The sequence below is a fragment of the Clarias gariepinus genome, chromosome 7 (assembly GCF_024256425.1).
Source record: "Clarias gariepinus isolate MV-2021 ecotype Netherlands chromosome 7, CGAR_prim_01v2, whole genome shotgun sequence".
NCBI lineage: Eukaryota > Metazoa > Chordata > Actinopteri > Siluriformes > Clariidae > Clarias > Clarias gariepinus.
Window position 1 is genome coordinate 35,416,892 of NC_071106.1, and position 13,107 is coordinate 35,429,998.

Sequence of the window (13,107 nt, forward strand, 5' to 3'; positions counted from 1 at the left end):
CCTTTAAAATTTAATGTTGAAACTTTTTCTAGAGGAAGTCGGTGTTTGAATGTGCAATGTTTGGAACCATTCACGTAGACCTGCAGAAATTGATAGATTGTCCAATTGATTATCTTAGAGAGTTGACTGATTCCTACAATATTAATAGAGATTAGATATTATTAAAAATGCATGAATGAATAAATAAAAACACATACGTCATAGGCATCTGGTTTCACAGCAATAAAAATCTGGAAGGATCCTCCTTTGGTGAAGGGTTTATCAGATTCATTTTGCTGTGTCTCCCAGCTTCCATTTCTTTTGCTGTTTAGAGCAGTACAATCACCAAAGATAGGTTTGTAGTGGAAAGCAATGTCATCAGCCTCAGTTGGCCCAGTTTTGAAATTAATTTCAAAGCTGTGAAAAGACACACCATCACAAATATCTATGTCAAAAATAGATCACTTCTTTTGGAGAACAATTTAAATTTATCTTCTAATTCCTCATGTCTGGTTATTATTAACTTTAGTGATTGCATATGTTCTTTCTGTTGTTTATTTAAGTACAGTAGGTGTAGGAGCATACTTCTTTCCATCTGCAGGAACAGTCCCTTGTAAGAATATAGCCGTGTCTGGTTTTAACCCTCCTTGAATTGTGCCCACATAGGGAAGTGCCTGGAGACAGAACAAATGATGATCACAATCAGGATGCCATTATGGAAAGTAAAGCAACTGTTCTAAGAAGTAAATGTTAAAATCAAGATTTACTTGAATTATTTGAAAAGTTTGTTTTGACATGTTATGATTTTTCTACACATGATAAATATTGTTATACTCACAGGCTTACTGACTGGATTTGAAATCTCAAAAGGAGAGGTTGTCGATGTCGAAGTTGAGGTCCATGTGCTTGTGATTTTCTTCAGTTCTGTAGAGGATGCAGTTGTGCTCCAGCTCTGATAAATAATGAAGATCTCAAGCAAGTTATTAAAATGAATAATGAACAAGAATGAATTAATTAAGTGTATCAATCTATAAATTAATTCATCTCTAAGTAACTTATATTAATGTAATCAGTTTGCAGCTACAGCAACTTTACCAAAAGACTTGTACAGTAAACATACATCAATTAAACCCCAGACGAGAAGAGAAATATTTCCACGAATGTTAATATTGGAAACTTTCTCTAGGGGAAGGCGATGCGTGAATGTGCAGTGTTTTATGCCATTCACATAAACCTACAGTAAAGAGACAAAGAAAACTTGATTATACATTTCGATCTTACTTCTTCCACAACAATTTTCTGTTAATTATAAAAAAAAAAAAAAAAATACCTGATAGCCCTCAGAATTGATGACTGCTAGAATAATAAAGGCTCCTCCTCTGGTGAAAGGATTATGACATGCACTTTCCTGTGTCTCCCAGCTTCCATTTCTTTTGCTGTTCAGAGCAGTAACATCACCAATGCGAGGGTTGTACTGGAAAGCAATGTCATCATTTTCTGTTGGTCCAGTCATGAAATTAATTTCAAAGCTGTGAAAAGAAGGAAAGAATTGCAAATATATTGGTGGAGGACAATTGAAAGAAAAAGAAAGAAAAAAATGAATTCTAAGAATTAAGCTGTTATTCCTTTATAACTTTGGAAATTGTCTTGAATGTTTTTTTATATGTCTAATTGAAAGCGATTTTTGAAGTGTACCTAGTTGCATCTACAGGAACAGTTCCTTGGAAAACTATAGCCATATCTTGTTTTACACTGCCTGGGATTTCACCAATGTATGGAACTGCCTGGAAATAAGACAGACAATGTACACAGTCAAGTTGTTCCATAATTTAAGCGAACACTTTATACTATCTCTATTGCCATAAAGCAAAATGCTTGTCTTAATATTTTTTACTCACTGGCTTGCTGATTGGATCCCTAACTTCTAATGGGATAAAGCTTGTGCTTCCACTTCCCATCAGTAAAGTTTTCTTCTCCTTGATGGAGACAAAAGGACTTGTCCATTTCTGGTAAGAAATATTAAATAAAAAAATTACTTTAAACTTTTAATTAAACATATAGCGCAACATTTTTCAAATCAAGCATTTAAAGCTGGAAGTGAAATTTGTTTGGCGTACCTGAATCAAGCCGTATATGAAGAGGGAAACATCTCCTTTGAAATTTAACGTTGAAACTTTTTCTAGAGGAAGTCGGTGTTTGAACGTGCAATGTTTGGAACCATTCACGTAGACCTGCAGAAATTAATAGATTGTCCAATTGATTATCTTAGAGAGTTGACTGATTCCTACAACACTAATAGAGATTAGATATTATTAAAAATGCATAAATGAATAAATAAAAACACATACGTCATAGGCATCTGGTTTCACAGCAATAAAAATCTGGAAGGATCCTCCTTTGGTGAAGGGTTTATCAGATTCATTTTGCTGTGTCTCCCAGCTTCCATTTCTTTTGCTGTTTAGAGCAGTACAATCACCAAAGATAGGTTTGTAGTGGAAAGCAATGTCATCAGCCTCAGTTGGCCCAGTTTTGAAATTAATTTCAAAGCTGTGAAAAGACACACCATCACAAATATCTATGTAAAAAATAGATCACTTCTTTTGGAGAACAATTTAAATTTATCTTCTAATTTCTGATGTCCTGTTATTTTTAACTTTAGTGATTACATATGTTCTTTCTGTTGTTTATTTAAGTAGGTGTAGTAGCATACTTCTTTCCATCTGCAGGAACAGTCCCTTGTAAGAATATAGCTGTATCTGGTTTTAACCCTCCTTGGATTGTGCCCACATAGGGAAGTGCCTGGAGACAGAACAAATGATGATCACAATCAGGATGCCATTATGGAAAGTATAACAACCCTTCTAAGAAGTAAAATTTAGAATTAAGATTTACTTTAATTACTTGAAAAGTTTGTTTTGACATGTTATGACTTTTCTACACATGATAAATATTGTTATACTTACAGGCTTACTGACTGGATTTGAAATCTCAAAAGGAGAGGTTGTCGATATCGAAGTTGAGGTCCAAGTGCTTGTGATTTTCTTCAGTTCTGTAGAGGATGCAGTTGTGCTCCAGCTCTGATAAATAATGAAGATATCAAGCTAGTTATTGAAATGCATAATGAACAAGAATGAATTAATTAAGTGTATAAATCTATATATTAATCAATCTCTAAGTAACTTATATTAATGTAATCAGTTTACAGCTACAGCAACATTACCAAAAGACTTGTACAGTAAACATACATCAATCAAACCCCAGACGAGAAGGGAAATATTTCCACGAATGTTAATATTGGAAACTTTCTCTAGGGGAAGGCGGTGTGTGAATGTGCAGTGTTTTATGCCATTCACATAAACCTACAGTAAAGAGACAAAGAAAACTTGTTCATACATTACGATATAACTTCTTCCACAACAATTTTCTGTCAGTTATTGAAAAAAAATACCTGATAGCCCTCAGAATTGATGACTGCTAGAATAATGAAGGCTCCTCCTCTGGTGAAAGGATTATGACATGCACTTTCCTGTGTCTCCCAGCTTCCATTTCTTTTGCTATTTAGAGCAGTACAATCACCAATGCGAGGGTTGTACTGGAAAGCAATGTCATAATTTTCTGTTGGTCCAGTCATGAAATTAATTTCAAAGCTGTGAAAAAAAGGAAAGAATTGCAAATATGTTGGTGGAGGACAATTGAAAAAAAAAAGAAAAACTGAATTCTTAGAATTAAGCTGTTACTCCTTTATAACTTTGGAAATTGTCTTGAATGTTTTCTATATGTCTAATTGAAAGCAATTTTTGAAGTGTACCTAGTTGCATCTACAGGAACAGTTCCTTGGAAAACTATCGCCATATCTTGTTTTACACTGCCTGGGATTTCACCAATGTATGGAACTGCCTGGAAATAAGACAGACAATGTACACAGTCAAGTATGACAATTGTTCACTAATTTAAGGAAACACTTTATACTATCTCTATTGCCATAAAGCAAAATGCTTGTCTTAATATTTTTTACTCACTGGCTTGCTGATTGGATCCCTAACTTGTAATGGGATAAAGCTTGTGCTTCCACTTCCCATCAGTAAAGTTTTCTTCTCTTTGATGGACACAAAAGGAATTGTCCATTTCTGGTGAGAAATATAAAATTTCAAGAATTAACTTTAAACTTTTAATTAAACATAAGCAGCATTTTTTTTAACTACGCCTTCAAAGCTGAAAGTGAAACCTGTTTGACGTACCTGAATCAAGCCGTATATGAACAGGGAAACATCTCCTTTAAAATTTAATGTTGAAACTTTTTCTAGAGGAAGTCGGTGTTTAAATGTGCAATGTTTGGAACCATTCACGTAGACCTGCAGAAATTGATTGATTGTCCAACTGATTATCTTAGACATTTGACGGATTCCTACAATATTATTAGAGATTAGATATTATTAAAAATGCATGAATGAATAAATAAAAACACATACGTCATAGGCATCTGGTTTGACAGCAATAAAAATCTGGAAGGATCCTCCCTTGGTGAAAGGATTATCAGATTCATTTTGCTGTGTCTCCCAGCTTCCATTTCTTTTGCTGTTTAGAGCAGTACAATCACCAAAGATAGGTTTGTAGTGGAAAGCAATGTCATCAGCCTCAGTTGGCCCAGTTTTGAAATTAATTTCAAAGCTGTGAAAAGACACACCATCACAAATATCTATGTCAAAAATAGATCACTTCTTTTGTAAAACAATTTAAATGTATCTTGTAATTTCTGATGTCCTGTTATTTTTAACTTTAGTGATTGCATATGTTCTTTCTGTTGTTTATTTAAGTAGGTGTAGGAGCATACTTCTTTCCATCTGCAGGAACAGTCCCTTGTAAGAATATAGCTGTATCTGGTTTTAACCCTCCTTGAATTGTGCCCACATAGGGAAGTGCCTGGAGACAGAACAAATGATGATCACAATCAGGATGCCATTATGGAAAGTATAACAACCCTTCTAAGAAGTAAAATTTAGAATCAAGATTTACTTTAATTACTTGAAAAGTTTGTTTTGACATGTTATGACTTTTCTACACATGATAAATATTGTTATACTTACAGGCTTACTGACTGGATTTGAAATCTCAAAAGGAGAGGTTGTCGATATCGAAGTTGAGGTCCAAGTGCTTGTGATTTTCTTCAGTTCTGTAGAGGATGCAGTTGTGCTCCAGCTCTGATAAATAATGAAGATATCAAGCTAGTTATTGAAATGCATAATGAACAAGAATGAATTAATTAAGTGTATAAATCTATATATTAATCAATCTCTAAGTAACTTATATTAATGTAATCAGTTTGCAGCTACAGCAACATTACCAAAAGACTTGTACAGTAAACATACATCAATCAAACCCCAGACGAGAAGAGAAATATTTCCACGAATGTTAATATTGGAAACTTTCTCTAGGGGAAGGCGATGCGTGAATGTGCAGTGTTTTATGCCATTCACATAAACCTACAGTAAAGAGACAAAGAAAACTTGTTCATACATTACGATATAACTTCTTCCACAACAATTTTCTGTCAGTTATTGAAAAAAAATACCTGATAGCCCTCAGAATTGATGACTGCTAGAATAATGAAGGCTCCTCCTCTGGTGAAAGGATTATGACATGCACTTTCCTGTGTCTCCCAGGTTCCATTTCTTTTGCTGTTCAGAGCAGTACAATCACCAATGCGAGGGTTGTACTGGAAAGCAATGTCATCATTTTCTGTTGGTCCAGTCATGAAATTAATTTCAAAGCTGTGAAAAAAAGGAAAGAATTGCAAATATGTTGGTGGAGGACAATTGAAAAAAAAGAAAAAAAGAAAAACTGAATTCTTAGAATTTAGCTGCTACTCCTTTATAACTTTGGAAATTGTCTTGAATGTTTTCTATATGTCTAATTGAAAGCAATTTTTGAAGTGTACCTAGTTGCATCTACAGGAACAGTTCCTTGGAAAACTATAGCCATATCTTGTTTTACACTGCCTGGGATTTCACCAATGTATGGAACTGCCTGGAAATAAGAAAGACAATGTACACATTCGAGTATAACAATTGTTCACTAATTTAAGGAAACACTTTATACTATCTCTATTGCCATAAAGCAAAATGCTTGTCTTAATATTTTTTACTCACTGGCTTGCTGATTGGATCCCTAACTTCTAATGGGATAAAGCTTGTGCTTCCACTTCCCATCAGTAAAGTTTTCTTCTCTTTGATGGACACAAAAGGAATTGTCCATTTCTGGTGAGAAATATAAAATTTCAAGAATTAACTTTAAACTTTTAATTAAACATAAGCAGCATTTTTTTTAACTACGCCTTCAAAGCTGAAAGTGAAACCTGTTTGACGTACCTGAATCAAGCCGTATATGAACAGGGAAACATCTCCTTTAAAATTTAATGTTGAAACTTTTTCTAGAGGAAGTCGGTGTTTAAATGTGCAATGTTTGGAACCATTCACGTAGACCTGCAGAAATTGATTGATTGTCCAACTGATTATCTTAGACATTTGACGGATTCCTACAATATTATTAGAGATTAGATATTATTAAAAATGCATGAATGAATAAATAAAAACACATACGTCATAGGCATCTGGTTTGACAGCAATAAAAATCTGGAAGGATCCTCCTTTGGTGAAGGGTTTATCAGATTCATTTTGCTGTGTCTCCCAGCTTCCATTTCTTTTGCTGTTTAGAGCAGTACAATCACCAAAGATAGGTTTGTAGTGGAAAGCAATGTCATCAGCCTCAGTTGGCCCAGTTTTGAAATTAATTTCAAAGCTGTGAAAAGACACACCATCACAAATATCTATGTCAAAAATAGATCACTTCTTTTGTAAGACAATTTAAATGTATCTTGTAATTTCTGATGTCCTGTTATTTTTAACTTTAGTGATTGCATATGTTCTTTCTGTTGTTTATTTAAGTAGGTGTAGGAGCATACTTCTTTCCATCTGCAGGAACAGTCCCTTGTAAGAATATAGCTGTATCTGGTTTTAACCCTCCTTGAATTGTGCCCACATAGGGAAGTGCCTGGAGACAGAACAAATGATGATCACAATCAGGATGCCATTATGGAAAGTATAACAACCCTTCTAAGAAGTAAAATTTAGAATCAAGATTTACTTTAATTACTTGAAAAGTTTGTTTTGACATGTTATGACTTTTCTACACATGATAAATATTGTTATACTTACAGGCTTACTGACTGGATTTGAAATCTCAAAAGGAGAGGTTGTCGATATCGAAGTTGAGGTCCAAGTGCTTGTGATTTTCTTCAGTTCTGTAGAGGATGCAGTTGTGCTCCAGCTCTGATAAATAATGAAGATATCAAGCAAGTTATTGAAATGCATAATGAACAAGAATGAATTAATTAAGTGTATCAATCTATAAATTAATTAATCTCTAAGTAACATATTAATGTAATCAGTTTGCAGCTACAGCAACATTACCAAATGACTTGTACAGTAAACATACATCAATCAAACCCCAGACGAGAAGGGAAATATTTCCACGAATGTTAATATTGGAAACTTTTTCTAGGGGAAGGCGATGCGTGAATGTGCAGTGTTTTATCCCATTCACATAAACCTACAGTAAAAAAAAAAAAAAAAAACTTGTTTATACATTTTGATCTTACTTCTTCCACAACAATTTTCTGTCAGTTATTGAAAAAAAATACCTGATAGCCCTCAGAATTGATGACTGTTAGAATAATAAAGGCTCCTCCTCTGGTGAAAGGATTATGACATGCACTTTCCTGTGTCTCCCAGGTTCCATTTCTTTTGCTGTTCAGAGCAGTACAATCACCAATGCGAGGGTTGTACTGGAAAGCAATGTCATCATTTTCTGTTGGTCCAGTCATGAAATTAATTTCAAAGCTGTGAAAAGAAGGAAAGAATTGCAAATATATTGGTGGAGGACAATTGAAAAGAAAAAAAAAAAGAAAAAAAAACTGAATTCTAAGAATTAAGCTGTTACTCCTTTATAACTTTGGAAATTGTCTTGAATGTTTTCTATACTGTATGTCTAATTGAAAGTGATTTTTGAAGTCTACCTAGTTGCATCTACAGGAACAGTTCCTTGGAAAACTATCGCCATATCTTGTTTTACACTGCCTGGGATTTCACCAATGTATGGAACTGCCTGGAAATAGGACAGACAATGTACACAGTCGAGTATGATAATTATCCCATAATTTAAGGAAACACTTTATACTATCTCTAATGCCATAAAGCAAAATGCTTGTCTTAATATTTTTTACTCACTGGCTTGCTGATTGGATCCCTAACTTCTAATGGGATAAAGCTTGTGCTTCCACTTCCCATCAGTAAAGTTTTCTTCTCTTTGATGGAGACAAATGGACTTGTCCATTTCTGGTGAGAAATATAAAATTTCAAGAATTAACTTTAAACTTTTAATGAAACATAAGCAGCAATTTTTTTTTTTAAACTACACCTTTAAAGTTGAAAGTGAGACCTGTTTGACATACCTGAATCAAGCCGTATATGAACAGGGAAACATCTCCTTTGAAATTTAATGTTGAAACTTTTTCTAGAGGAAGTCGGTGTTTGAATGTGCAATGTTTGGAACCATTCACGTAGACCTGCAGAAATTGATTGATTGTCCAATTAATTATCTTAGACATTTGACTGATTCCTTCAATATTATTAGAGATTAGATATTATTAAAAATGCATAAATAAATAAATAACAACACATACGTCATAGGCATCTGGTTTGACAGCAATAAAAATCTGGAAGGATCCTCCTTTGGTGAAGGGTTTATCAGATTCATTTTGCTGTGTCTCCCAGCTTCCATTTCTTTTGCTGTTTAGAGCAGTACAATCACCAAAGATAGGTTTGTAGTGGAAAGCAATGTCATCAGCCTCAGTTGGCCCAGTTTTGAAATTAATTTCAAAGCTGTGAAAAGACACACCATCACAAATATCTATGTAAAAAATAGATCACTTCTTTTGAAGAACAATTTAAACTCATTTTCTAATTCTTGATGTCCTGTTTATTTTAACTTTAGTGATTGCATATGTTCTTTCTGTTGTTTATTTAAGTAGGTGTAGTAGCATACTTCTTTCCATCTGCAGGAACAGTCCCTTGTAAGAATATAGCTGTATCTGGTTTTAACCCTCCTTGAATTGTGCCCACATAGGGAAGTGCCTGGAGACAGAACAAATGATGATCACAATCAGGATGCCATTATGGAAAGTATAACAACTTTTCTAAGAAGTAAAAGTTAAAATCAAGATTTATTTGAATTACTTGAAAAGCTTGTTTTGACATGTTATGACTTTTCTGCACATGATAAATACTGTTATACTTACAGGCTTACTGACTGGATTTGAAATCTCAAAAGGAGAGGTTGTCGATATCGAAGTTGAGGTCCAAGTGCTTGTGATTTTCTTCAGTTCTGTAGAGGATGCAGTTGTGCTCCAGCTCTGATAAATAATGAAGATATCAAGCAAGTTATTAAAATGCATAATGAACAAGAATTAAATAATAAAGTGTAAAAAACTATAAAGTAACTAATCTCTAAGTAACTTCTATGAATGTAATCAGTTTGCAGCTTTAGCAACTTTATTAAATGACTTGTACAGTAAACAAGGAAAATATATCCACGGATGTTAATATTGGAAACTTTCTGTAGGGGAAGGCCCTAACCCTAACCATAACCCTGACCCTAGCTATGAGAAATAATTAAATTATTAAGCAAATCATTGAAGTTAATAGTGAACAGTACTTAAATATTTGTGTATTAATCTATAAGTCAATATATTTTTTTTTAGAAATGTATATTCTTTAATGCAATCAGGTTGCAGCTACAGCATTTTTTTTTTACTCTTTTTCAAAATAAATGTGTAAACATACATCAATCAAACCCCAGACGAGAAGTGAAATATTTCCATCAATGGCAATATTAGAAACTTTTGATGGATGAATGCGGTGCTTAAATGTGCAGTGTCTCATGCCGTTAACATAGACCTATAGGAAGAAAGAAAAACATACTTGATTATTGATTACAATCTTTATTTATTTACAACTCTCTGTCAATTATTAAAAAAAATATCATACCTCATAGCCCTCAGAATTGATGACTACTAGAATAATCAAGGCTCCTCCTTTGGTGAAAGGGTTATGACATGCATCTTCCTGTTTTTCCCAGCTTCCATTTGTTCTGCTGTTCATAACAGTACAATAACCAATGCGAGGGTTGTAGTGGAAAGCAACGTCATCTTTTCCAGATGGCCCCGTCATGAAATTAATTGCAAATCTGGGAAACGAAGCAAAGCATTGGAAATATTCACTATGATTGAAAGTAAAAAGGGAATGTAAAAGTTTAAGATTTTAATTGTCACTGATTTATAACTTCAGGAATTGCTTGAATGTGATTTACATTTTTTATTCAAATATTCTTAAAGTGTACCTAGTTGCATCTACAGGAATTGTTCCTTGGAAAACTATAGCCATATCTTGTTTCATTCCTCCTGAGATTTCACCAGTATATGGGATTGCCTTGAGAAGAACAGACATTATGCACAGTCAATTATCCATGATGTCATGAAAGAATTGTCCTATGATTTAAACCAAAATTCAGATTTTGTACATTTTAAAGAATTCTCTAAGAACTCTGTTTTTATGTGATTTATGTCTGTTATATGTTACTTTACTTACTGGGTTGGTGATTGGATAGGAAATCTCCAATGGGATGAATGCCCAGCTTCCACATCCCATCAGTATCATTTTTCTTGGACTTGTCCATGTCTGGTGAGTAAATGAATACATCAAAAATAGTTTTTCAAAAATTAAAACTTGACACAAAATTAAAACAATTGATCCTGAACGATTTATCTTGATTAAATAAAAGTTATTTGCTTACTTCAAATCCCAACCACAGTATTGAAACATCTCCTACAATTCCAAGTGTAGTAACTCTTTCTAAACCAATGCGGTGTTTAAATGTGTAGAGATGCACTCCATTTGCATGGACCTGTGAACAAGTTGTACATTTGCTTTAATATTTTACCTACAACTTTTATTTAATAAATATATGTGATTTATTTTAAGTAACCAACCTCATAGAAATCCCTATTGATGATAAACAGTAATTTAAAGGGTGTCCCTGGCACAAAGGGCTTATTAGGACCCAATTCCTCCTTCTGCCATTTTCCATTTAAAAAGATGTTCATGTACACATGCTGTCCAATCCGGGGATTAAAATGAAAAGCAACATCATCACTGTCTTTTACCCCTGTCTTGAAGTTTATTTGAAATCTGCATGGGTAAAAACAAATTTACAACATTAGAAAAGATGATATGTCATTGCAAGTAATTTTTTTTAATGAACTTTACATATATGTAGCAGATAGACCTATAATATAATTATAATGTTAAGACATAAAGATTAAGAAATATATCATTGCATACTGTTTGGCATTTAGAGGAACAAATCCTTCAAGATGCAGCCGCATTCCTGTTTTTATGCCTCCAGCTATTGGTCCCACATAGGGAATGCTCTTTTGCATAAAAGATATAGAACAAAAAATATATAAATTCATACTTTTCCTTTATTTTTGACATATTGTGCAATTATCATTAAAATAATTATTCAGACACTTATTTATCTTTATAGTGTGCTGTTCAACTCACAGGCTGGATGACTGGATTTGAAACCTCTGATGGGATGGTAAAGGTGCTTGTGGATGTTTGCCATGATTCCTTATTTAAGGTAGGGGTGATAGGTTAAGTGTTTTTAATTGCATTTATTTAAAAAAAAAAAATTCATTTTACTGACTAAATTCTATCTTTCCCTGTACCCACAACTAAACCCATCTCTGGTAATTAATTAATTAAATAATTAATTAATTGTAATTATATGAATATGGTCAACAATATTTTTTTCTCAATTTTAAACTTTAAAGGTAAAAGAAAAATGCACTCCATTTTTTTATGTAATACACTTCTATTAGTTACAAATGCTCAAAACTGAGTAAAAGAGGCAATAAAACATTGTTGATACCTTAGATGCAGTACAAGGTTTAATAAGCCTTAAGACATAGTCGGAATTTGCATACGATAGTTAGGAGTAAGCTGCCACACAGGGTTGTGGGTAAGTGATCACGCCCTGTACTACTTAAAATATTTACATATAGAACAAAAGTCATTATCACTACTTACTTCAAAACCCAACCAGAGTATTAAAACATCTCCTACAATTCCAAGTGTAGTAACTCTTTCTAAAGCAATGCGGTGTTTGAATGTGTAGAGATGCACTCCATTTGCATGGACCTGTGGACAAGTTGTACATTTGCTTTAATATTTTACCTTCAATTTTTGTTTAATAAATATATGTGATTTATTTTAAGTAACCGACCTCATAGAAATCCCTGTTGATGATAAACAGTAATGTAAAGGGTGTCCCTGGCACAAAGGGCTTGTCAGGACCCAATTCCTCCTTCTGCCATTTCCCATTTAAAAAGATGTTCATGTATACATGCTGTCCAATCCGGGGATTGAAATGAAAAGCAACGTCATCACTGTCTTTTACTCCTGTTTTGAAATTTATTTGAAACCTGCATAGAAAAACCAATAGTTAGTTAAAATACCAAAATCAATAGAACTTATTTAAAGCAAATAAATTACATCTGCAGCAGCTACAAATGCAATAATGGTATATTTATAAAGTGCATTCATGTATTATTTTTCTGATTTGCATGTAAGCCTTCTGTTATAGCTAGCCCTGACTAATTATACTATATGTACTTGTCGAACACCCAATTGCAAATTTAGTTCTCTTTTGCTGCTATTTTTAATCTCCACTCTTCTGTGAAGGTTTTCGACTAGGTTTTGGAGCATGACGCAGTAAATTTGTTAGTTCCGCTTTAAGAGCATTGGTGAGGTCAGACACCAATATCAGGTCAGGAGGCCTATAACATGGTTTGGCGTTGCAATTTATACCAGAATTTTCCTGTGATATCAAAGTACAGTTCATCACCCAAACCATAGGAAACTATGACTACAGAGACCTCACTTGGTGCACATCATTGTGGAACAGGTTCGGGGCCCCTAAATGGAATTCTAAACAGCAACAGCAGAAAAAGAT

At 33.7% G+C, this 13,107-nt stretch overlaps 2 protein-coding genes across 2 annotated transcripts; both read right to left on the reverse strand.

Moving 5' to 3' along the window:
- Positions 1 to 17: 17 nt before the first annotated feature.
- LOC128527409 (uncharacterized) lies at positions 18 to 4,065 on the reverse strand (the record flags this gene model as incomplete). The annotated part of the gene is made up of 16 exons (XM_053499738.1): positions 3,999 to 4,065; positions 3,788 to 3,876; positions 3,428 to 3,626; positions 3,225 to 3,338; positions 2,943 to 3,056; positions 2,690 to 2,778; positions 2,328 to 2,526; positions 2,097 to 2,210; positions 1,878 to 1,985; positions 1,675 to 1,763; positions 1,310 to 1,508; positions 1,100 to 1,213; positions 818 to 931; positions 565 to 653; positions 198 to 396; positions 18 to 80 (listed from the first exon to the last, which is right to left on the reverse strand). Coding segments are annotated over exons 1-16 (1,953 nt in total), but the record flags the coding sequence as incomplete, so codon positions are not given.
- A 295-nt stretch (positions 4,066 to 4,360) lies between these two features.
- LOC128527664 (uncharacterized) lies at positions 4,361 to 10,502 on the reverse strand. The gene is made up of 23 exons (XM_053500126.1): positions 10,432 to 10,502; positions 10,080 to 10,278; positions 9,876 to 9,989; positions 9,332 to 9,445; positions 9,079 to 9,167; positions 8,717 to 8,915; positions 8,486 to 8,599; positions 8,262 to 8,369; positions 8,051 to 8,139; positions 7,676 to 7,874; positions 7,471 to 7,584; positions 7,191 to 7,304; positions 6,938 to 7,026; positions 6,576 to 6,774; positions 6,345 to 6,458; positions 6,126 to 6,233; positions 5,915 to 6,003; positions 5,549 to 5,747; positions 5,346 to 5,459; positions 5,064 to 5,177; positions 4,811 to 4,899; positions 4,449 to 4,647; positions 4,361 to 4,384 (listed from the first exon to the last, which is right to left on the reverse strand). The coding sequence occupies exons 1-23, from the start codon at positions 10,485 to 10,487 to the stop codon at positions 4,361 to 4,363; spliced, it is 2,847 nt and encodes a 948-aa protein (XP_053356101.1). The 5' UTR covers positions 10,488 to 10,502.
- Positions 10,503 to 13,107: the final 2,605 nt, after the last annotated feature.

Excerpts from the sequence above, each read along its gene's own strand:
- LOC128527664 (XM_053500126.1), bottom strand. The coding sequence starts at position 10,487 with ATGAAACAAGATATGGCTATAGTTTTCCAAGGAACAATTCCTGTAGAT. Across the intron at positions 7,305-7,470 it reads TCGTCTGGGGTTTGATTGAT|AGCTGGAGCACAACTGCATC; the intron begins GTATGTTTACTG and ends ATTATTTATCAG. Across the intron at positions 6,459-6,575 it reads TCAAACCAGATGCCTATGAC|GTCTACGTGAATGGTTCCAA; the intron begins GTATGTGTTTTT and ends CAATTTCTGCAG.